This window comes from Lemur catta, chromosome 22, assembly GCF_020740605.2.
Source record: "Lemur catta isolate mLemCat1 chromosome 22, mLemCat1.pri, whole genome shotgun sequence".
In the NCBI taxonomy this organism is placed as follows: domain Eukaryota; kingdom Metazoa; phylum Chordata; class Mammalia; order Primates; family Lemuridae; genus Lemur; species Lemur catta.
Genome location: NC_059149.1, coordinates 22,135,678 through 22,158,329, shown reverse-complemented (window position 1 = coordinate 22,158,329; position 22,652 = coordinate 22,135,678). Strand labels below are relative to the sequence as shown.

The window sequence follows — 22,652 nt, the reverse complement described above, 5'->3', positions numbered from 1 at the left end:
TACTATATGTGTTATATGCCCAAAGCATTAGAGACCACTGATGTACTATTAAATTCTGCTGCCAGGTCAGCCTATTTGGAGGAAAACCTTTAAATAAAGCCTCTCCTATCAGGTTAAACGAAGAATTGAAGACTGTTTTGGGGTAAGGTGTTTTAAATGAGCAAGGCACCAAGCCCAGATTCAAGGAGAGGGCTGTAGTCACTGCCCTCCAATGAGACCAAATTCCATCATGTTTTAAACCACCACAATTGTGTAACTACCTATCTGAAACAGGATTTCCCCAATACTGCGCAACCCAACACAATAGTAAAGTAGCTCCTGTATTTGATAAAAGTGCAACTGTCATATATAACCCCGACTTAACATTTTAAACTTGTCAAACAGCTTCCTTGTTCCCATTGAATGAGTTCATAACAAACTAAAATTCAACTTATAAATGCATTCTGATGACTAATAGCAAGATTAATTTTTTTTTAAAAAAAAAGATTTGCTACTAAAAAGATAGCAAAAGGTTTGAAAGCCACGGTGCTAAATAATCTCCCAGGTTTTGCTTCTGGGTGTGTCGTGGGGCTGAGGTACTACGAGACTCTCCCTAAGGCTTTGTTTTAGGAACAGAGAGCTCTACTCTGAGCCACTCTAAATTCTCAGGAAATTAAAATCCTTTAGGACTGAGCAGTCAATCTGCCTCCACCACAGACATTTCCCATTTAGCTGATCAAACACTGCCTTTAGCACCTCTTGGTACTCAATGACATTGACATTTTCCGAAATAGCCTGGAAGCTCCATGAGGACAAGGGCATGCTGGCCTTGTCACCATGCTGGCCTTGTCACCACTGTGTCCCCAGTGCCCAGGACAGGGTAAGCCTGCAAACATTCACTTAAAGCCTACTGTCAGGGTACATGTGTGGAGACCAGTCTTCTCTCTCTGCACCTCCTAGTCTGCCCTCTGCTTCCCCTCCAGAGACAACTGTACCTACTGGGAATGTCCTGGAAACCTGAGTGTTTGTCTCCATTCGCCACTGGTTAGGTGCCAGTAGCTCTACCCTTCAGATGAAATGTCTCTATTCCACAATTTTCTCATCTGCTCAAAGGATTAACATGGTCTGTCTTGTTGACCTTACAGGTTTGTTTGTTGAAAACAATGCCACAGATGCAACAGAACTCCTACAATTTAAAATAATTGCTCACATATTAGGGATTCTTATCCACATTGCTTTTATTTCAGCCAAAGGGGCTGGAAACCCATCCAGGGGGCTTGGGTTGGGCCCCAGCTCCAGGCTAAGGTTCGCAGCTTGGGCACCCCTTCAACTCACCCGGCCCCTCTGACCCTGCACCTCTTTGTGCGCCCACACAGGGTTCTGAGCCAGCCAGCTAGGGCCTGCCCCTGCCCCCGTAAGCACCCACACTGCAGCCCTCCTTCTGGTCTTCCAATCAAATCTGTACCCCCTCACCACCCCCCGTATGCAGGTCCATGTCTGTTCCCCTCTGGAGCCCTTGCCAAATCAACCAAGAGCAAATTGCAGCCCTCCTCCCTGCCCTTGACCCTTGCTCTCTGCATATTCACATGCTGTTGACCTTGGCTGTGTGTTTGGCCTCCCCATCTAACCGGGAGCACCCTGGGCCCTGGGGGTGCAGTCATGTCAGATGTTGAAGAGTTTGACCACCAAGGTCATCATTTAGGGGGTTGGGGGGTTCCTGCCCCCCTGCTTCCCCCATCACAGAGCCCCTGAAGGGGAGGAGGCAGATAAGACCTGGCCTAGACCAGCCCCTGCTTCTCTGGCTTGGGTCGGGGGAAGAAGAGCGTGCATGCTACCTCTCCACCCCTCCAACTCTCACGTGCCCTATTTGAACCCTCATTCTCCCCACCCACCGACATCACCTGTCCTTCTCGCCCAGGTGTGGGGGCTCATAAAGGACAAACAGATTTAGGGACCCAATGCAATCTTTTAATTCCAAGCAGAGTCCCCCTCCCCCAGCATTATCACACACACAGTGGAAAGGGACGCCAGGGTCTGGGCAGGAACAAAACCCGGACCTGGGCAAAAATATAGATATAATTATATACACATGTGTACTTGGAGAGTAGAGCTGGGAGTGTGACTAAGGTAGGGCAGAGAGTTAGGGGAGGAAAGCAGCTGGGGGGCCCCAATAAATACATTCTTTAGAGAGCGTAGTGGGGGGTGCATGGGTACGGGTGGGAGCTGGTAGCCAGGACACTCAGGAACGTGCCACGCCTGGCCTCTGGACCCCCATCCACGGGAGGATGAAGGGCCGGCTTCTGCCCGGTACCTGGCTTGCGCTAAAAGGTGGGATTCCTGCTGACTTGGCCTGGAGGTGGTGGCAGGCTGGGGCTGTATACACGAGGCATCCCCCTCTAAGCCAAGGCTTCTGGGGAAGCCACAGGGCTGGAGCAAGAGGCTTCGAAGCTCTGGGTTGCGAGCAGAGGTCAGGGCAAGCTGGAGGGCAGGGCAGTCTCCCTGCTGGGGGCCAGCTGGAGGCTGTTCCCGCTAAAGTCAGAGAAGCAGGAAGCCCAGGTGCAGGGAAGCTGACACACCTGAGTGGGGGAAGCTGGGTGGGCGCACACAGGGGCCCGGAGCTCTCCTGCCTGGCCGCTTCCCACCCACTGCTCAAGACGGTGCCAGGCCTGACCACCAAGCCCCCTTTCACTTCTCCTCACCCGCTGCTGGGGACCTTCGTGTGGGGGTGAGGGGCAGGGAGAGGTTGCAAACATGAACTCTGCGTGTGCTGGAGCCCCGCCTGGGTTGGCCCTGTGCAGGGGGGACCAGGGGAGAGAGGAGGAGGCCGCCTGGCTCCTCGTGGCCAGGCCCGCAGGGGCTCCCCCGCTCCAGGCTGGCCAGGGGAAGAGGATGCTTTGGGTCTCGCGACCCCAGCTCCAGCGCCCTCAAGCAGCAGGGGTGAGGGGTCAGTCACGGAGGGGCTGTCAGAAGAGAGAGGCCTTCTTCTTGAGCTCGTTCCGCTTCCACAGAGCCAGCTTGCCGAACTCTTCGGGAGACATGGCAAACACCCTCGAGAAGTCCTCGGCGGACAGATGCCTCTGTAGGGGACACACAGGGTGGCTCAGGAAAGGGAGCTGCGGGGTGGGGGCTGTGCTGAGTGACCCAGGGGACACTCAGACAAAAAGGCCCTGGGTCTTCCCCACCGGGCAGGAGAGTCTGCCCCCCTGACACCCTGCGTACCTCCAGCCTCATCCGGTCCACGCCCGGAGGCAGCTTGGTTCGCCCCTTGTTGGTCACCACCAGCATTTCATAGGGATATATCTGGGGGCGAGGGCAGGGGGCAGTCTTAGGCTCATGGGGTTTCCTGTCAATGCAGCCCCCTCAAGTCCCCAGGCCCCCATCAACCTGCAGAGGCCAGTGGGGTTCATGCCATTCTGCCCCCGTCGCCCCCGGGCTTCCCCGCTGCCCTCCCATCTTCAAGGCCAGGAGGACCCCGCAGTGCATCCAGCTTGCCTGGCGTCCCCAGCCGCCCGCCCGCTGCAGTGCTCGGGTCCCTGCCCCTCACCTTCTGCTCCAGCACACAGGGCAGGGAGTTCCCCCGGTCCATCCTCCCCCTCTGGCCCTCTCCGTTCTGGGGAGACCAAAGCCGCAGTGAGCCAGAGCGGGGCGGGGAGACCTTCCCAGCCTTACCCTGGCATCTCACGGCGTCACCAGGCAACTCCGAAGCCCCACCCCCCATCCCCCACACGTCCAGTCGCCTGGCCCGGCTTCTGGCGTCCACCTGTTCCCCTCCGGGAGGTGCTCACCTGCAGGCCTGCGGGAGGGAAGGGTCACCGTTCAGAGCTAGCTCCGAGGCCAGCTGCTGCCTGACCTGGTCAGACCCCTGCCCACATCCCAGACACGTGCCGCCCAGGGGCCTGCACAAGCCCCTTCCCCAGCTCCCCAGCTCCCCAGCAGCGGGTCCCACTTCTCACCTGGGCTTCCAGTCTCACTCCCCGATGGGCTGAACTCTGTGGACTGTAGCTACAAAGGACACAAAGGAGTCAGAGGAAGCTGGGGACATTCCTCATTGGTCCCCTTCACGTTGAGGGGGACACCACTCCCGAGGACCCACAGTGGTTCAGTCCCCCAGAAGCACCCCACGTGCACACCCCACCCACGTAGTCCACATCTCCGGTCCTGAGACCTTACCCGGCTCAGGGTGGTCCTGCCGTAGGCGGGGAGAGAGGAGGACTTAGAGGTTCCCGCGTGCAAGGCTGGAAGAGAGCCAGAGGTCCTGCGTTCAGTCCTGGTGGCCCTGACAGTCCTTCCTGCGAGGGCTCCCCTGCTGGCCTTCCCCTACCGGGCAGCCCGTGAAGAACGAGCTGGGGAGGCTGGGGGACTTCTGTTGGCCACCAGCTCCTACCAGGATGTCCAGCCAGTGACACTGGTGACTCTGAACTGTCTCTACTGCCTTCCCTCTTCTAACTAGAAGCGGCCCAAGAGCACAGTTGAGTGTGAAAATCACCAGGCAGCCAACACTGAGGTTCACCGTCACATAATGAACTCTGAGATATCCAGCTAAATCTAAAACCTAATCAAAATAATTGAGTTATTACAATTTCATTAACAACCTTAGTAATCAAATTCTAAACGTCTGACATTCTGCTACGGAAATAGTCATTTTCTCAGGGCTGTCAGCTGCTGGCTGGGACCGGCAGTCAACACCTCACGTCAGCATTGCTGGGTGTCACTCTCAACTCACACTTGTCATAGGATCTCTCCACGTTCAGACACTGCGGGTTCTAACTCAAGAAAATGTGTTTTCAGTAACGTGTTTTCCTAGAAAGAACTTTGTACCTAAGATTCTTAGCTTGAACAGATCCTAAAACTCTTTCATCTCCAATTACTAGAAATGGTTGGTGTCCTGTAGCAATTGCCTTCACTAGAATTTTGCTTCAATATTTAGCCTCCATTAGATTCAAAACTGTGAGGAAATATACTCTTACAACATTCTTATAAAATCTGTTGCTTGGAAGTTTGATTGGTGAGAACAAAATGGGTTTGGGGAACCTTATTTTTTCCCCCTAACACTTCTTTGTTTGTATAGAAAATTATCAGCTTTCATAATCACCATTCATTATTGAAACATTTCAATCTTGCAATAAATAATAAGTATATATTTATACATCAACTGATGGAATTTCAGCCTTCAAAGCACATATGAAGATTTTTTCACTGCCAATTACTTTTAGAATGTTTGAAAGTGACTATTCCAACGTTACAGGTCTGTCCGTGACTCTGATAGGAAGGTTGATGTGACATGACAGTGGCCTGCCTGATCACAGGATCATTGATTATGTGCAAGTTCAGGGATGCCAAAAATGCTGTTGAGGTAGGCATTTGGCTATTTAACGTCACAAGGCCAAAATGGAAGTTAAAGAGCTAATTTTGGCCGAATAGAAGATTCTGGCAGAACATTGAGACTGAATCCAACCTTGGGGCCCCAGTCCCTATCTCATTCTTTCAGACCTTAACTCGTTTTTCCACAATCTCTAAAAAGCCTTTTGCGACCCTTCCCACCCACACTGAAACAGCACCCTGGGAGCTCTTGGTGAGGCCGTGGACGTCCTAGCCACGTGTCAGCCTTAGGGCTCCTTGAATTCCCCCGTGGGAGGAGTCTTCCCCTCCGATCCTCATCAGACAACCCTTCCAAAGCCCCGCTCCCTGGCTCTTGTCGTCAGCCACAGCAGCTCCACCTGGGAACTGTAAGCCCAACAAGCCCGTTTGTAGCTCCTGCTCAGCCTCACCCCCCACCACCCCGGCTCATCCGTCTCCTGGAGAGCTCCAGTCTCTTGATCCCCACCCCGGCCCCACCCGGCCTCTGTCTCTACCTAGTGAGCTTCAACCCTGTGGTTGGGGACAGTCACTGCTTTCACCAGCACCTCTATGGTGCAGCCTGGCCCCTCAGCCCCTCGGGCACCTTCCTTACAAAAGTCGAACTGCAGGTCAACCCAGCAGCCCCTTCCTGCTCGCAGGCTGTGAACGTAAAGCCCACAGCATGGAGCTGAGCGTCACTGCCAAGGCCAAGGCTCGTACATTTCCCTGTCCCCACAGTAGCAGTTCCAAAGCTTCACCAGCCTCACCAGGTCTCACCCCATAACGCCCTGCTCCCACATCTGCATCCCCAGCCCCCAGGCCAGCCTCCCACATTCCCAGGCTCGGAGACTCTGTGTCAACCAACCCGCCCACCTGGACCCTTAATGGACACGTCCTCCAGGGCTGCCCTTCCCTTCTCTCTCCGTGCAATCTCACTTTCTCCTCCCCCTCTCACTGCCACATACAAGCTCCGGACTCCACCAAATGCACCTACACCTACACGCTCCAGGTGGGGCACTTCAAACCCAACCCGTCTGAAACCACTTCCATCGCTCTCTGAAACCTGCCGCTCTTACTATCTCAGCTCCACGCTGGTCATTGCCCGGCACCCAAGAACCCCAACCTCTCTCTCCCCTACCCACCATGTCCAGTGGATTTGACTGCCCGTATATTTCTCAAATCCATGCCTTTTTCTCTGGGCCCATGTCTATTTTTAGCCCTGCCCCAGACTACTGGAGAGCATGGGAGACTCTTCCCAAAGATGGTGCGCGCCATCAGCTCCCGTCCCGCACGCTTTCCGCAATGAGACTGTGCCATTTCTCGCATTAAGAAGTAGAGCCTATTTCCCTCCCCTAGAGTCTAGGCTGCCCAGTGCCTGGCTCTGAGCGATAGAACGCAGAAGTGACGCCATGTGGCTTCCAATTATGGGTTCTCAGATCTCTCCCTCTCCTCTCCAGCCACCACGCTTTAAGGAAGTCCAGGCCAGAGCAGTGGGTGACCGGAGGCAGGGCATTCGAAGCTCTGGACCCCATCTCTCTGGCCCCACTGCCTACCACCCAATGGTGCATGCCATGCTCTGTGACTCCAGGCTCCTGGAGGTCCTCTAAGCCGGCTGGATGTTTCCGGTTCCCTGTCTTTGCTTCCACACTGTTCCTGATGTCTGCGATGACCTTCTCCCCCACTCACTTTGTCTGGCTCACTTGGTCTTACTCCCCGATGGGCTGAAGTCTGTGTTGCTGTGCTCCCAAAGTACCCCCGGCATGCCCCAATCACACCTGCCACAACAGCACATGGAAACTTTGGGATTTACATGGGTTTCCCCATCAACCAAAGGCTACCAGAGGACAGGACTAGATTTTTTTCACTCTTTCTACCCCCGATGCCTAGCACATAGTAGACACTCAATAAGTGTTTGTTAAATTAAACTGAATTTGCTAATTCTGCTTCAGCTGGTACTATCTTTTGTCCTCAATGCTGTCCTGACTTGCGCTCTTGCCCAAAGGAGAAAGTGTGAGCACCTTGGGCCAGGGACCGCATCTCCTACATCTAACAAGTCACCAGACAACAGAGTCCGGCCTCCAGGTCTGGCCAGGTGACTCCAAGCCCCCTCCATGGTACTCACAGGTGTGGAAGGGTGTCCGGTCGGGCAGGGAGCGGGTTTTCCTTCGGATAGGCAATGACTTTTCCATCTCTTCTTTCAAGATCATCTTTCCCAGGTTGGAAGTAACCTGAGGAGGGAGAATGGGAGACTCAGATACTCATTCCTCATCTCCAAACAGCCTAGAGTTGGGTGTCCTGCAGGCAGGCAAGGGACATTTTCCAAGGTGGCTGGTTCGTGCCCTGGAGCCCACAGAGCCTCTTGCTCTTGGCTGACACATGGCCTCCCTTGAGTGCAGAGTGAGAGTGCTTGGTGGAACTCTACCCTGGTGGCCTCTTTGTCCCAGGTCACCCTGCCCAGGGCACAAGCCCATGTCACAGTCAGTGGCCTTTCCATGGCTCTTGACATTCTCTCTCCTCCCCTGGAGGCCAGGCCTGCTGAAGCCTGGCACAGGTGGGACCACCCTTTTCTGTGCTTTTGACCCTAAGGTCAAGTAGTGTCCCCTCGAAAGCAGCGTAAAGTCCAGGTGTCCCTTCATAAGCAGAAACCCGAGATCCCGGGAAAGAAGAGGGGTCGCTCACGTGTTCTAACAAGGATGCTTCTCTGGCCTGAACCACTTTAGACCAGCTATGGAACCAGGACCTCTGTCCCTAAGAAGACACAGGGTGGGTGGCAGGTCGTGAGATGCTACCTTACTGAGTTCCTCTTTCTGACGCTCCCTGAGAGCCTTCATCTCCTCTCCGGAGTCATCGTCTTCCTCCTCCTCCTCTTCCTCTGCACCCTTCCGAGATGCCTTCCGCTTCCTCCATTCTGTCTCTAGGAGACAGGGCAAGGGCAGGCACAGCCGTCAGCCAGCCATCAGCTCAACCAGCATTCATCCGGCACTGGTTTTGTGCACTGCCCTGGCCTGGGCCTTGAAGAGGCCACTACAAATTATTTTTTAAAACAAAATAATATAAAAGTAACATTTCCTCGCCTTGCTGTGACACTGGGTAGGCAACACACACACACACACACAACAAATTCACTGGGGACCACACCTCATCTATCTTTCTCTTTCTCAGAGGTCCTATCACAGAGCCTGGGACATAATTTGGTAAATGTCTGTTAAGTCAACAAATAAATGAAGGGAAAGTGAACGAATGATTGACAAACAGCCACTTATACCAAGTGCTGCAGGAACGCCGGGAATGGGTGAGCAGTGAGCCTGGGGGCTCGGGAAGGCGGGGAAAAGCCTACGCAGACCCCATAGGGCCCCCCTTCCCCCCATCTCTCCTACCCACGACCGCCAGAGAAGGGGGGCACGGCCAGTAGTCGGTTTCGATCTTGGCAGGCTGGTTGGGGTCGGGGGGCTGGGCCGCGGGGAACTTGGACGACTCGATGATGAGGTCCTCGATGAGGTGCTTGCTCTGAGGGCTGCCTCCCACGGACTCTGCGGACGGAGGCCAGGGTCGGCCAGGCGCACCCCACCTGCCAACCGGCCCACCCTCGGTCCCCAGTCCCTCACCTGCCCCCTGCACACCTGGGAGATGCTGGACGTATGAGCACAGGGCAAACATTCCATGCTGCGCTGAGCAGTTGTCCCCTGCCCCACCCCGGCCAGCCCCCCAGCCCCACGGCACGGCCCCCAGCAGGCCAGGGGAACCCTCACCTCTCTGCTTGTAGATGGGGGGCTTCTTGTAGATGTTGGAGTCTGGGCGGGAGGTCTCTGTGGGAGGGAGCGCGGGCAGGTGAGGAGGATGTGTGGCCGGCAGGGCCGTGAGAAGGGGGCCCGGGAATGGGAGAAGGTGGGAATTCAGTGGCTCCTGCCCAGAGCCAAGATGGAACCCGGAGTTCCTGGCACCGTCCTTCAGGGGATTGGGACTTTCTGTGCTTTTTGGGCTGGAGGGAGGGAAGAAGTGACAGGCCCACCATCCCTAGCACCCTGCAAGTCCGTGGCGAGCGTGTTCTCCGGAGAGGAGGGGACTGAGGGTAGGGGCTTGGGGCTCCCGAAGGAAAGAAGGGGTCCTGGGAGGGGAGCAGCCAAGACCTACCAGGGTGGTGGAAATGGGGCAGGCTGGTCCGGGGGGTTCCAGTGGTTCTCGGGGCTGAAGCCTGGGAGAAGATTCCGGGGGTCCGGCTCTCTGCCCACACCTGCAGAGCACAAGCGTGTGGGTCTAGAGTCCCCCCCCACCCTCTCCAACCCACACACCCTGACTTCCCCTGCTCTGTCCTCCCACCCTGGCAGCCACATCTCCGGCCCTAGGGCAATGAATGCAAGGACTGATCCTGCCGATCACAAGGTGCCTGGACCGGGGAGAAAGGGTTAGATGAGGCCCTGGGTCAGACAGAGCGATGGCCACAGAGCTGGCTGGTCACCCCCTGGGCCCCGCAGAGCTTGGTCTGGACATGTGTTGGGGAGAGGACCTGGGGGCCCCTTCAGAGCAAGGCTGGGCAAGTTTCTGGTGTGGGGCAGACTCACCTCTGGGGACGGTGGCGGGGATGTGGATCTGGGTGACAGCGAGCGCTGTGAATGGAGAGGGGAGATTAAACCCTGGTCCCTAGAACCCGAGGGGCTGCTTCATCCCCCACTCAGCTCCACACCCTTTCCTGGCCAGTGTCTGGGCCACCTCTTCTCTCTCACATTCTTGCCAGTCCCCAGGGCGGGCCTTCCCTCCTCCTCCTTCCTACCACCCCCTGGGCAACGTCCTCAGTCTTCCCTGGGGAAGCAAGCAGCGTGCTTGGAGCTCTGAGGGCCAGGGGAAGAACAGCTGTGGCCCTGTCCTCAGAGGCTGGCAAGGAATGGAAGGGACAGGACCAAGAAGCATCCAGGGAGGAGACGGAAGTCTCCCCACAGTCCAGCCCGTGGCACTGCTCGGCTGTGGCACTGGCCCTTTCTTGAACACGGTGGGTAAAGGACCTGCCTGTGCACTATCTCCTGTGCCTGGAGTACCTTGTAAGTGGACGGCAGAGGGATCACCTCTATTTTGCAGGAGGGGAAACTTAGCCACAGTGTCACCCAGGTGCCTCAGCTAGGACTTTCAGCCTCCACGTTCAGTGCTTCTGTGCTCTTTCTACAAACTTTGCCCTTTCTGCCCACTCCCGGCCTCCTTCCTAGACCCCCTGTGCTGCTGCCTGGAAACACGCCCCGCCCCCAGCTCCGCCAAAGAAAGCAGGGCAGTTGTCCCTCTACCACCAGTGGAGCTGCGGAGCCCTGCCCCCAGGTCCTGCCCAAGAGGACCCCTCTCACCTCCCGGCTCCTGGGCAGCTCCACGTGCTCCAGGAGGGAATAGGTGAAGTGGGGCTCGTAGATCATGAGGTCGGGCCGCTCGATGTCCAGGATGGCCTTGTCCTTGGGGATGGCGGCCAGGTCCTTGTAGCCCAGCACCTGGTTGTCCATCTTGGCCTGCAGGAAAACGGTGCAAATGGAGCCCAAAGCCTTACCTGGGCTACGGGCCTCACAAGCTAGACTTACAGGTTATTACCGAGAAAACGGCGCCACTTTAGATATGAACAGTCCTATTATTTTCATTTTAAGAGTTTAGATAGTCACCTTAAAAATATGACATTCCTTCCCTTAGCACTCTGGGGTACAGTGAGATCAGACTAGGAGAAGGGGGGTGTGGGGGCGCTTCTCTGGATTTCTGGGTTCCTCTGCCGGCCAGACTGGCAGGACCACCCTGGGGAGGCTCGGAGTGAAGCCCCCGCAGCCAGCGGTCCCCGCCCACCCCCTCCCAGCCGGAGGGTGCCGTGGCCGAGAGGGGTACTCACCACGATGCTGGAGGGAGAGCCGGGCACACTGGAGTCTCGGGAGGAGCTGACGCTCCCGGGGGAGGTGGGTGGTTGCTGGGGAGAGCGAGAAGGCGGGCGAGTGGGGATGCGTGCGGGGGCGGGGCGGGGCGGGCGGCCCTAGGCCTCTGGGGACCGGGGCGCCGCGCTGCGGGCAGCCGCCAGGTGGCGCCCTTCGACTCCGGGCTGCCCCCCACCCGGCCCCGGCGCCCCTGCGCGTGCGCGCGCACCTTCTGCAGCCGCTCCATGCGGCGGGAGCTGGCGGCGGGTCACCGGCGGAGCCCTGTGCGCGAGGGGAGAGGACAGGGTGTCAGGCCCGGCCCGGCTCCTGGGCGCTGCGCGCTCGGGGCCGCGACGGCAGCAAGCGCGTCCCGCCCGGCTGTCGCGTCCTCATCCCTTGGCGGGCGGCGACTCCCCGGGCTGCAAGGAGAAGGGGAAGGAGGCCGGGCCAGGGGGCGTCAGGCGCGGGGCAGCCCCCTCCAGGCGACCCGGCTCCTCGGCCGGGAGAAGGCAGAGGTCGCGTGCGGACGGGAGGTGGCCGAGTGGACGGGCTGCACTTGTTTTCGAGCCATTGTTCTCGGGCTCCAGAGGAAATGACAGCAGGGGTCAGCCGCCTCCCCGCCCCGCGCACCTGCCCTGTCCGCCCCCGCCCGGAGCCCGCTGTCCCGCTGTCCCGCCTCTCCCTCCCTGGCCCCGGGCGGCCCCTCCTCCCCCTCGTCCCACCCCTGCAGTCTCCTGTCCCCGCAGCCACCGCTCCCTCTTGCTCGCCCGCCCGGGGATGCTTAACACAGAGGGGTCGGTTTAGTGATACAGTCTGAGCATTGCTAACCCGAAAATTCAAAATCCACAACCGGAAACTTCAGTGCCCATGTGACGCCACAAGTGGAAAGTTCCACACACGAGAACTTAACACGGACTTTGTTTCATGCGCAAAATTACTTAAAATACTGCATAAAATTACCGTCAGGGTATGTGTATAAGGTGTAGATGAAACATAAATGAATTTCGCATTAGATTTTGGTCCCATCCCCAAGAGCATGGACTGGGGCCCAGAGTGCCTGGGCTTGAGTATTGACTCTGCTACTCGGATGCTGTGTGACCTAGGGCGAGTTACCTACCCTCTCTGTGCCTCGTGTCTCATGTGTAAAGTGGGGGTTAGTATTAATAATCGTACCTGTGTCGTAATAGTGTTGCTCTGAGTATTAGGTAAGTTATAACATGTGATGTGCTTAAAACATCATACACTCCAAGGAGCATGTTAGCTGTTGTTATTTCTATATCCCCAAGGACGGATAGACTTCGGTTGCTTTTCTGTAGCCATTCTTTGAGACAGAGGGTCATGACAGACGGAGGTCACTAATGTTCCCAATTCTTATCACCTATACTTTGTATCAGGCCATGCTGCTGCTCACTGTGTCACCCAAACACCCGCCTGCCACACTGACAGCCTCGAGCCCATTTATCTGCTTTTGCCCACACTTTGCACTGCTCGGTCACCTCTCTGCCTCCCAGATGCCACCCATCCTTCAAAGTCCATCCTAAGCCCCCTCCAATGGGAGGCCTCCCTTAACAGTCTAGTCCTCACGGATAAACCCTTCTTTGAAGGGTTTGAAGGGACATAAAAAGAGACCCATGTAACGAAGCCTTTGGTTCTGTGTTACCAGACATGGGAACATGTTTTTCCCTAACTAGACTGACTTCTGGAAGGCAACAACAACAATAAGAACTATTATTTCCCGAACGCACATCACATGCTAGGTACTTGGGTAAGCACCTTACAGGATTATTTGGTTACATCGCCACAACAGTCCTATAACGTAAGCTCATTTTACATGTGAGGAAACTGAGCTCAGAGTCGTGGGGCTGAAAATGACTGTGTCTTCCGCACAGGTGTGATGCGCTGGGCCTACCTAGCACTGGGTCAGGCGCACAGTCGAAGAGCTTCTAGCCAGATTTCTCAAATCTTTTTGGAATTCTAGAACCATGGCACCTCCAGGACAAGACTGGGCATCAGAGTCACAGTAGGTATTCGGTGCCAATGGAAAGTCTCCACTCCAGAGCTTCAGACTCCTCTTGCCTCCTTAGTGCTCACTTTGGAATGCTTTTAGCTAGGTGTCTGAGGAGCAGAGTAAATTCTGGTACATATGTGAAGAGCTGCTAGCTCCCTCTCACTCCTCTCTGATCTTTACTTTGTTAGTAGCCATTGTCAAACTCGCTATACATTTGGCTTAACTCTAAGGCAAATGCTCATTCATCCTTCCATCCGTCCACTCAGTCATGTCTTGTTTTATCCATCTATTTAACAAATACTTTCTGAGCACCTATTCTGCAATGAACACAGAATGCTTTTATGGAGAAGAGAAAGATGAGTCAAAGGGGCCAAGCTGCCCCTCCAGAAATAAAGCATGCGTCTGGACGGCTCCCATGCAAAGTAGAAATTACATGTGCCAGATAAGATAGTATAAGGGGCTATGAGAAGTCATGGGAGAGAGAGATTACTCTTACTGGGGTGTCGGGGTGGGGGGGAAAAAGGTTTCTTGGAGGGGGAGGTATTTGTGGCAGGCCTAGAAAGATGCCCAGTTTGAGATCACGCAAAACCATAAAAAGGGATTCTTGACAGAGGAAGCAGCATGAAGGAAGGTGGGGATGTCTGGAAAACAGCAAATACAGATTGTAGAGCTCATGAGGTTTAGGAATATTTGGGGTGGGGGATTGGGGCCAGATTGTGGAGGCCCTGAACCCAGATTATGGTTAGATTGAAATCTGTGGGCAACAGGGGGCCATAAAGAGCTCAAAAACTTTTTTTAAACAAAGAAGTGACACGATCCGAGCCGTGCTTCGGGAAAGTGAATCCAGCTGCAGCCTGGGATCTGGACTGGACAGCAGAGGGGTTCACAGGGAGTCCAGCCAGGAAGCTGTGACAGCAGTTCAGGCCAGGGACTGTGAGGGTCCAGGCTTGGGCAGGAAGGAAAGCGGCAAGCGGGAGGAATCCTATAGGTAGAAGGCGCAGAGCAGGGCTTCATCCGGAGAGCCCCAGCGCAGGCAGCTTGCAGACCCCCCTGGAGACTGGAGGGAGGAGGGGACAGAAGGGGCTCATTTCTGCCAGGTGGAGGTTGCAGTGGGTGCGGCAGGTGAACCGGTGGGGACGTCCAGGAGGAAGGAGCTTGGGGGCGGGGCCAGGCTGGAAACAGAGATTTGGGAGCCGTTTGCCTAGAGGTGCTAGTCTGAACTCGAGACACCAAGGGAGAAAGAAGGTCAAAAACAGCATCCTGGGAAACTCCTAGGGGACTGGAAGAAAGAAATATCCAGAGATGGCGCGGTCAGAGAGAGGAAACTAGCTGGGCAGCTCTTAGGGGGCAGGGAGTGTATCTAGTGATTGTGTTTTCGGCCAAGGGTCTGATACGCAGGAAGTGTGCAGTAAACATGGAGGGAGAGAACGGCAGGGAGGGAGGGGCTAAGAAAGTAGAATGTCATGAAGCCAAGCATGCACTGCTGTGCGGAAGGTCAGGAGACGTGCCCTCCCTCCAGCTGGGACGTCAGGGCCCCAATGGTGGTGGCCTGCGGGTTAGGGATGACACAGGCAGGGGTGTGACAGAAGGGCAGGATGGAGCTGGAAGAGTCGCTTTGGAGGAGGCAAGATGGGCCAAAGGCTTTTAAGGAAAGGAGAGCCTTGAACATGCTTGCAGGCAGCGGGGAGGGAACAGCGGACAGAGAGGAACTGAGGCTCAGGAGAGGGGGCACTTGTGGAGCCGTGTCACAGGAGTACGTACATCCCACACTCACACACGCACAAATGCCATCCCATAGGCACAGCCACTTAGGGACATGATGGAAATAAAGATGGTCACAGTAATATTCATGGCTTCTGTTTATGGAATGTCGATGTTACGGCTGGCACAGTGCTGGGCACTTAGCATTTTTCCCCCACTTAACCCTTACATCCCAATCCTGTGAACTGGCCATTATCTCAAGTTTGTAGATGAGGAAATTGAGACTTAAATTATCAGTCAAGGACATGCTAATGTGTGGAATTTAAGCTGGGGCCTGTCTGACTTCCGAAACCATTAACCACCGTATCACCACATGCAAAGCCGATGTGAGCCCTGGCCTCCCGCCTCTGCCCAGTCCCCAGCCCCGTCTGGTCCACAGCTCCATTGCAGGGTCTTGTCCCTTAGCATTTGGGTCTCTTTCAGGGTCTTGCATGTTAGAGAGTATGCCAATAAATTATCTAGAGAGGCGCTAATGGCAGAAATTCTGTCGTACCCATCACGGGCATTTACATTTAAACTTGGGGCTAGCCTTAAGGAAGAAAGTTCTTGCTGGTGAAATTTTAGGTTGTCAGAAGGCCAGCAGAGAGAATGTTTTGGGGTGGAGAAGTGTGTGGGGTGTGTGTGTGTGAGAGAGAGAGTTTCCTTGGCTTCTCTGGAATCACACCATGCAGGCAACGGCCTACTCCACCCACATGCAGCTCCCTCTGCAAAGCTCATTTCCTCGCAGGTCAGTACAGGCTGTCACCCGCCCCCTCCCACCCCGTCCTGAGCCCTCTCCACCCATGCACACCACTTGCCTATGCACGTGCATCCCTTAGGCCCCAGCAACCTCTAGGGACACAGAGACAGAGAGGGCAGGCTGCAGCAGGAAGGGAGGGAGGACTGGAAGGAAGGGGAAAGCCGGCGGAGGAAGGCAGGCCCAGGTGGCGGAACGGACAGCTCAGCTGCCCCTGGCTCTGGTCAGACACCTCGGCCCCACCCTGCCCCAGCTGTGGCCCTGCCTTATCTGAGCCACCAGCCCAGCCCCACCTCGCCCCACCTCTCCTCCCCACAGCTCCCCAGCATGTCGGCGATAAGACCTGCCCACAGGGACCTCCAAGGTTGTGCCCGCCTGTCCCAGGGGGCTCTTGTTCCAGGTAGGGGCTGGTCGCATCCCTGGTTCCCTGGACCTGCAGAACCACACCTTGGGCCCTCGGGTCCAGCGTTTGCTCCGGTCCCAAGCCAACTGCCGCCTGCCCTGTGCCTGTGCCCGCAACTGTGCTAGGGACTTTCGTACCCTCCCTCTAAACTTCACACAAAAACGGTGTTTTCCTCATGTCGAGATGGGGAGAACGAGGCTGAGAGGTTAACTTGCCAAAGTTACCCTCAGACAGCAGCCAAGCTGGAATCCCTACCCAGGCCTGTCCAAGGCCAAGTGCTCTTTTCAAGGAGTCTCCAAAGATACCCCTTGAATCTGAACTTGGACTTGGGGTCCCCACGTGCTAACCTCAGACGGTGGAGACACCCAGAATCCTGCTTGCTGACGGCACCTGGCGCAAAGCAGCGGGGAGTCTGGGGCCCTCGGGCTCTGCGCCACACAGCCAGGGTCCAGCTGGGCTGGAGGCCACCGGGGCAGACAGTGAGCGAGTTATGAAATGAGGCGCGATGTCCCCGAGGGCTGCTGTCAGGGTGGGCAAGGAACTTTGCTGCTCTTCTTTCTACCGGTTTCGGCCACGGTGTCACTGCCGTGGCCGTTTCCTTCTCTCTCCTGTCTTCCTGCTTTCCATCCCCTTTGCTTTGCTTTCTTGTCTTTCCTCCCTCCCTCTCTCTTTCCCTTTCACCCTCTCCCCCTCCCGGCCCCACCCCCGCAGTTACTGTGGCAACAACTCAATGCCAGAAATAAAGGCAGCAGGCAGCTAGGTCGCCAGCTCCCAAAACAGCATCCCAGGGTGGGGAGGAGGAGGGCGGGCGGTAGGCGCAGGGCAGGGGCCGGCTCCCCTGGGCCCCGTGTGTGTGTGTGTGTGTGTGTGTGTGTGTGTGTGTGTGTGTGTGTGTGTTGTGGGCGGGGCGGGACACCACGCTGGCCCTGACATCAGGAGAGCTCAGGCCTGCTCTGGGGCAGGGGCTCATCAGCAGTGTCACTACTTAGACCTAGCCTGAACCCCGAGTCTGTCTGAGGCTGGCAAAGCCTAGTTACTTCCTCCTCTTCTCTCATCTTCTTCCTCTCGCTACCCCTGTTCTAGCTGCCAGGACCAGGGCTTCTCTAAGGCCAGCGTCATACAACACCCTGTCACTCTGAAAGGGACCGGGCAGGGGCAGGTGGTGGATCCAGAATCCACCTGCTTGAGGCCTTGGCCTCCCCTGTTCTCTGAGGACAGCAGGATGAGCCCAGGTGCTTCCTCCCTCCCTCTCCCCCTCCCCTACACAAATACGCACCACACAGCTGTTTTCTCCTAGGTCTCTCTTGGGCTTGAGTTTCCGTATCCTCTCTCTGCACCCTTCTTTAAAGAGGTCCCCACGTCTACGTCCCCCTTTAGTCACCAGCATGTTCCTGCTCCGACCTCCATTCATAGCAGGTCCTGTTGCACAAGCTGGACTGACAGAGCTGAGGGAGATGGAAGGGACTTGCCTCCTAAATTCTGGATTCTGGGGGCACCCTATTCTGGTCTCTGCATGCAGAGGAGCCCTGGACAAGGGATTCTGCCGACGCCCACCCACAGGTGGACAACCTGGCCCAGGGGGCTGACACCGGGCCATGGAGAGGCTGGCGGAACCGATAGAAGACCCGCAGGTGTGCAAAGGTGGAAAAGCCCCGCGCTGTGCAGAGCTCGTACATACGGGTGCACTCGGGGAGACTCCGAGGCCCTGCTTGCTAATCCCGCACCCACTCTCCCAGCGAGGCCCCCACACGGTGACACACAGAGCAGCTGACTCCCACTCACACCCACCCAGCCATCCTCTCCTTGGCACCCATCCTGCGCCGTGCACATGTACAGCAACACACACAGAGCCCCCTGTTACCCATGCGCTGGGGGCTTCCCCCTGTGCCCCGTTCCCAGAGCCCAGCGACCTTGTTCTGCAAGACCTGCCCCTGCTGCCCTGACTCTCCCAACCTGGCAACTAGTCCCCTGGGAGGGACACACCGGGTGTGTCTGCCCAGGAAGGGGTGCTGGGCCTACCAGGCCCAGGGAGGGACAGAACTAGCAAGGGGGAGCCCCAGGACTCTGGGGGTCTCGTGTGTCTGCTCAGCCCCAGACTCTTCAATTCCCACAGCAGCCGGGGCTGGGAGAGCTCTGGGTTGGGCCTGCAGCCACGCCCTGCCACCCCGCCTCTCTTCACTGGGCCTCACCCCAGCCTGGAAGGGGGCTCGCCGGACCCCTCCCCCTAAGGAGCAGGCTCCAAACCAACAGTCTCAGGCCCCTAAAAGAACCGCCAACCCTCCAGGGTACCCGGGGTGGTGGGAGGAGGCCGCAAGGACTGGGCTTACTGCTCCATTATTCATTCAGCGGGGAGGGAAGGGCTCCCCCGCCCAGCCAAGCCCCCACGACCCCCTGACTCCCATCTCTGGCTGGTGCAGCGAGGTGGGCAGGACAGAGCAGCCGGAAAGGGGGTACTCCGATGGCAGCACAGACCCACTGGGATCAGAACACCCCAGCTCTCTTTCCCAAATCAGGTTTGATCAGCTCAAACCCAGCTCATCCCAGGGTCTGCCACCCAGGCCGGCTTTCCCACTGCACAGGGGGCCATAGCTGACTCCTCCCGGGGGGTTCCCTGCCACCACCCAAGGCCTCACTCCCAGGCAGGTATTGGGGCCCCAAGTGCCCACAGAGGGGAAGAGGGGCGGGAGACCCTGCCACCTACCTCTTCCCAGACAGTGTGGCCCAGACGCTCTGAGGCCCCCGAGGCCTAGGCCCAGATCCACGGGGCGGCCGCTTTTTCTCGGGTGCCTAGGTAATAGGCATCCGTTCCAGAAACCCAGCCGTGCTTTCCCGGAGCACAAATAACAGGAAAAAAAGCCGGCTTGGGGTGGGTGGGAGCTGGCGAAGGAGGGGAGCTGGTCGCGGCTGAGCGGTCTGGTCTCCCCTCTGGGCCCCCACCCCCTCGCCCCCACCCTGCTTCTCTGCCAGCCACGGCTGCCTGGATCCCGGTGCTGGGGAGTCCGCGTCTGGGGGCGGGCAGTCGGCCGCGGCTCCCCCACGCCCTCCCCGCACCCTCCCACCTCCAGCTGATAGCGTGTGGCCTCCGAGGGTGTGTGTGTTTGGATGTGTGCTCTTCCCGGCTCGTCCGCCCGGCTGCAGCTCAATCCATTTCGAACAAGAGCAGCATTAACCCGGCATCATGACGAAGCAGAATCGGGCAGCGCTGTCCTTTTTCCCTTTCCCACACCCCCAGCCTTGCAGCGTGCACACACTCACACACACACACACACACGCACACATACACGCATGCAGCCCCTCGAGCCTCCTCACATACAGCCAGGGAGTTCAAGTTGTGGTGGGCAGACGTGGGGGTGCCTGCTGCTAACCGAGGGGGACAATGTCTGGCTGCTCCAGCACCTGCACCTCCTACAACATTCACGGTGCCCCATCCTCCACCAGCAGCAGCTGAGGCCTCTGGGGGCCGGCCTCTGGGGGTGGGGGTGCCGGCAGAGGTGCCAGAATCGCTCACCCAAGGATTAGCCCTCCCCTGGGAGGGACAAATGGAAGGCACAAGAAACCAGGTCCTAAGTCCCAGAGACCCAGGCTGGCCCTCCGGTAACCCCAGTCCCCTGGGAGCTGCCATGGGGTGCAGCAGAAGGAGCAAGAAGAGCCCCATTTCTCCCCAGGGCAGCTTCATGAAAAGGGAGGTTCCTGCCAGGTGACCCCCAGGTCCCAGCACAGCGTTTACAGGGACATGCCTTCCCCGCCTCTGGAAAAACCTCAGCCAGCCCAGGACCCCGTCGTTGTTGGCCTTTTGGTGCCCTGGGCGGGGGAGGGGGAGCCTAGCCAGCGACCCGACCCTCACCCTGGCCTCCACCTCCATGCCTGCCGCAGACTTGCCTACCTAGGCAGCCCTCACCGTTGCCCTGGCAACCGCTGCCCACAGCCGGTCAGCTGATGATATCAGCTGTTGTTGGGGAAATCTAGAATCTGGGGAGGGGGCTCTCGGATAGCTGAGTGGAGACTCACAGGGGGACAGGTGAGGGTGTGCCTCAGGGTCTCTTTCTCAAAGAGAAGGGGACAGGAGGGGGGACTGTCTGGCTAGTGGGGACAGAGAAGACTGTGCCCTGAAGGATGGGCTCCGGAGAGAAAGGAGGGGTGATCGGGACAGGTGCCTGAGAAAAGGAGAAAGAAGCCAGGCTTAGCTGGGGGGCCGGTGCTGTGGAAGGCAGAGAAAACCCAGGGTGGGGGAAGAAACACCAGATCATCACACCTCAGAGAAAAAGGCCAGGAGTGATGGGGGGGGTGCACCAGTCATGTGGTGGGAGGGGGCCACAGCCTTGGAGGAGGAGCGAACCGGGTGGCTTCTCCATGAGCAGCCAGGCCTCAGCCCAGCCTCTCTGCTTTCTGAACCTTCAACCCCAGCCGTGCTGCCCTCAAACCAGGGTCCGAGAGAGATGGGGGGGGGGCCTAGCCACCCCAGCCCTGAGCAGTCTCCCCCCATCCCTCCAGACGCCGGGCACCAGGGGCTTTGACAGCTCGGCCCTCTAGGATTCCAGATTTTTCCCACTACCTCATTCCCTCCCCTGCTTTACCCGCCCCCCACCAGAACACACCCCAGGAGATGGGCCTTCTGTGTCGGGGTCCCCAGAGGTAGAATTGGAATGAGCGGATGCCAGGAAGGACAGCTGTGGACAGGGGCCTGGAATGAGGTGGGCCGTGAGCCAGGATCACCGCCGAGGAGGAGGGGAGCCTCCTTCTGACGGAAGCACGAGGTGCAGGGCAGAATGGGGGGAGTCCAGGGGAGAGGGCCAGGGAGGAGGGAGGAGGAGGGGGCGGGTGCGCGGTACCTTCAAGGGCCTGGGGCGTGGGGCAGGAGCACAGCAGCCTCCTCGGTGACATCCACCTCCATCCCTCGGCGCATCTCCTCTCCGCCTCCCGTTGCCAAGACAACCTGCCGGCAGCTCGGCCGGCTCAGCGGCGGCAGCGGGAGGGGGAGGAGGAAGCTGTGGCTCCCACTGCCTCTTCCTCAGTGATGGGGGGGCGGGCTTCTGCGTGCTGGGGCTGGGGGTTAAGGGAGAGCTTGGGGAGCTAGGGCTCCCCCTGAGCCCCAGCCAGCAAATCTCCTCTCCCCGCATAAGGCTCTAGGATTGGCTCCAGGGGTGGCCTTGGGAGAACCCCAATTCAGGGCCAGATAGCTGGCCGGCCTTGATGGGGACACAGCACTGGGGAGTGTCCCCCGTGCCAGGGAGCCCAGCGTGGAGTTGGGGAAGGCGACAGACTACACGGAGGGACGGCCCTCGTGCTGAAGGGCCAGAGGGGCGGTCCTGGCAGGGAGGGGAGGCCCCTGGGCGCTGGCAGGCATGCAGCAGGAGGCCCCCAACCCTGCTTTCTCTCTCTGAGCACCTCCTCCTGGTCCCAAGGAAAGTCAGCGGATAGGATAGGTCTCCTCTAATCCCATCCCACTGCCCAGTCCCTCCACGGGCGGCCACCTCTTCCGCCCAGCCAGCCCTGGCCCCGAGGGGACTGCAGAGTTAGGGCTCCCTCTGTCGACCAGAAAAGTTAGCTGCCAAGGTCACTCCTGGCTGTGAGGGCCGAGGGGTGTGTGTGTGTGTGTGTGTGTGTGTGTGTGTGCGTGTGTGCGTGTGTGTGTGTGTGTGTGTGTGTCGGGGGCCACAGCCAGGCCAGGAGACCCTTCTCCCCTGTCACACTCTGCCTCCCCCTCGTCTCTGTCCTTGTCCCGTGGAGAGACTAGCTCTGCCCCAGCCCAGCCCCAGCCCCTCCTCCTGCGGAGGCCCAGACTCCTCAAGGCCAGCTGATCTGACCGCGCCTCCCCGCGGCGGCCCGCCCGCCCGGTCTGGCTGGGACGAGACGGGAGGCAAAACCTTGCCCCGGAGACCGCAGCACCGCACTGGGCCCGGTGGGCGGCTCCCTCCGCGCCAGAGCCCGGCGTACCTTTAGCAGTTCGGGAGTTCTCCAGGCCTCCAGGATGGACACTGGCGTCCGCAACAGGGGGCCGGGGCTCCTGCCCCTCTCAGGCCTCTCCTGGGCAAGGTCACTGGTGCCAGATGTCCCGAGTGGACTCTGGCCCTGCCCCCTGCCCCCTCTCCAGCCTGCGCAGTAGGCTTCTCTGCCCACCCTCTCCCTCTGTCTCACTCCAGTGCCCCCCGGCCCCGCCCCCAGCCAACCTGCTGGGGAGGGGAGTCCAGGGGTGGCCCCCATGCTGTCTAAACATTAACTCCTGGAGAGGCTGAGCCAGGGCCCCTGGACACTCAGGGAGGAGGGAGAGGGGACAGACATCTGAGCCCCAGGAAGAAAAGGAAGGATGAGGGCCCAAAAGCGACCCTTTCTCATCAGATTGAAAGCCACGCCCCCTACCTCTGGGCGACGGGACTCTGCCTCCCGGACCCCAGAGCCTCAGCACCCAGCATGCTGCCACCAGGCCACAGCATCTGGTCACCCCCCCTTGTCCAAGTCCTTGGCTGTCTCCTCCCTCCCTGCCACAGCATAAGGACCAGACTCTTTATTATTCCTGCCGCTTCTCCACGGGAACTTGCAGTTCCAGCCAAACGCATGTACCGC

General features: G+C 58.1%; 1 protein-coding gene across 10 annotated transcripts; it reads right to left on the bottom strand.

Moving 5' to 3' along the window:
• Positions 1-1,925: 1,925 nt before the first annotated feature.
• Positions 1,926-22,205, bottom strand: DMTN (dematin actin binding protein). 10 transcript variants are annotated; one of them, XM_045535935.1, is made up of 17 exons: positions 22,026-22,205; positions 20,921-21,134; positions 11,413-11,465; positions 11,165-11,239; positions 10,644-10,799; positions 9,876-9,920; positions 9,448-9,547; positions 9,066-9,122; positions 8,694-8,846; positions 8,106-8,230; positions 7,439-7,544; positions 4,150-4,214; positions 3,933-3,981; positions 3,765-3,772; positions 3,524-3,589; positions 3,199-3,279; positions 1,926-3,056 (listed from the first exon to the last, which is right to left on the bottom strand). In XM_045535935.1, exons 3-17 carry the CDS (start codon positions 11,428-11,430, stop codon positions 2,943-2,945), a joined length of 1,218 nt encoding a protein of 405 aa, XP_045391891.1. In that variant the 5' UTR covers positions 11,431-11,465; positions 20,921-21,134; positions 22,026-22,205; the 3' UTR covers positions 1,926-2,942. The 10 variants fall into 10 exon arrangements, with proteins under 10 accessions (XP_045391891.1, XP_045391896.1, XP_045391898.1 ...); XM_045535940.1 differs by lacking the exon at positions 3,524-3,589; XM_045535942.1 differs by lacking the exon at positions 11,165-11,239.
• Positions 22,206-22,652: the final 447 nt, after the last annotated feature.

Coding starts and splice junctions, on each gene's coding strand:
- DMTN (XM_045535935.1), bottom strand. Junction 9,548..9,875: donor CCCCGCCACCGTCCCCAGAG/GTGAGTCTGCCC, acceptor TGTGCTCTGCAG/GTGTGGGCAGAGAGCCGGAC. Junction 8,231..8,693: donor CCCTTCTCTGGCGGTCGTGG/GTAGGAGAGATG, acceptor CCTGTCTCCTAG/AGACAGAATGGAGGAAGCGG.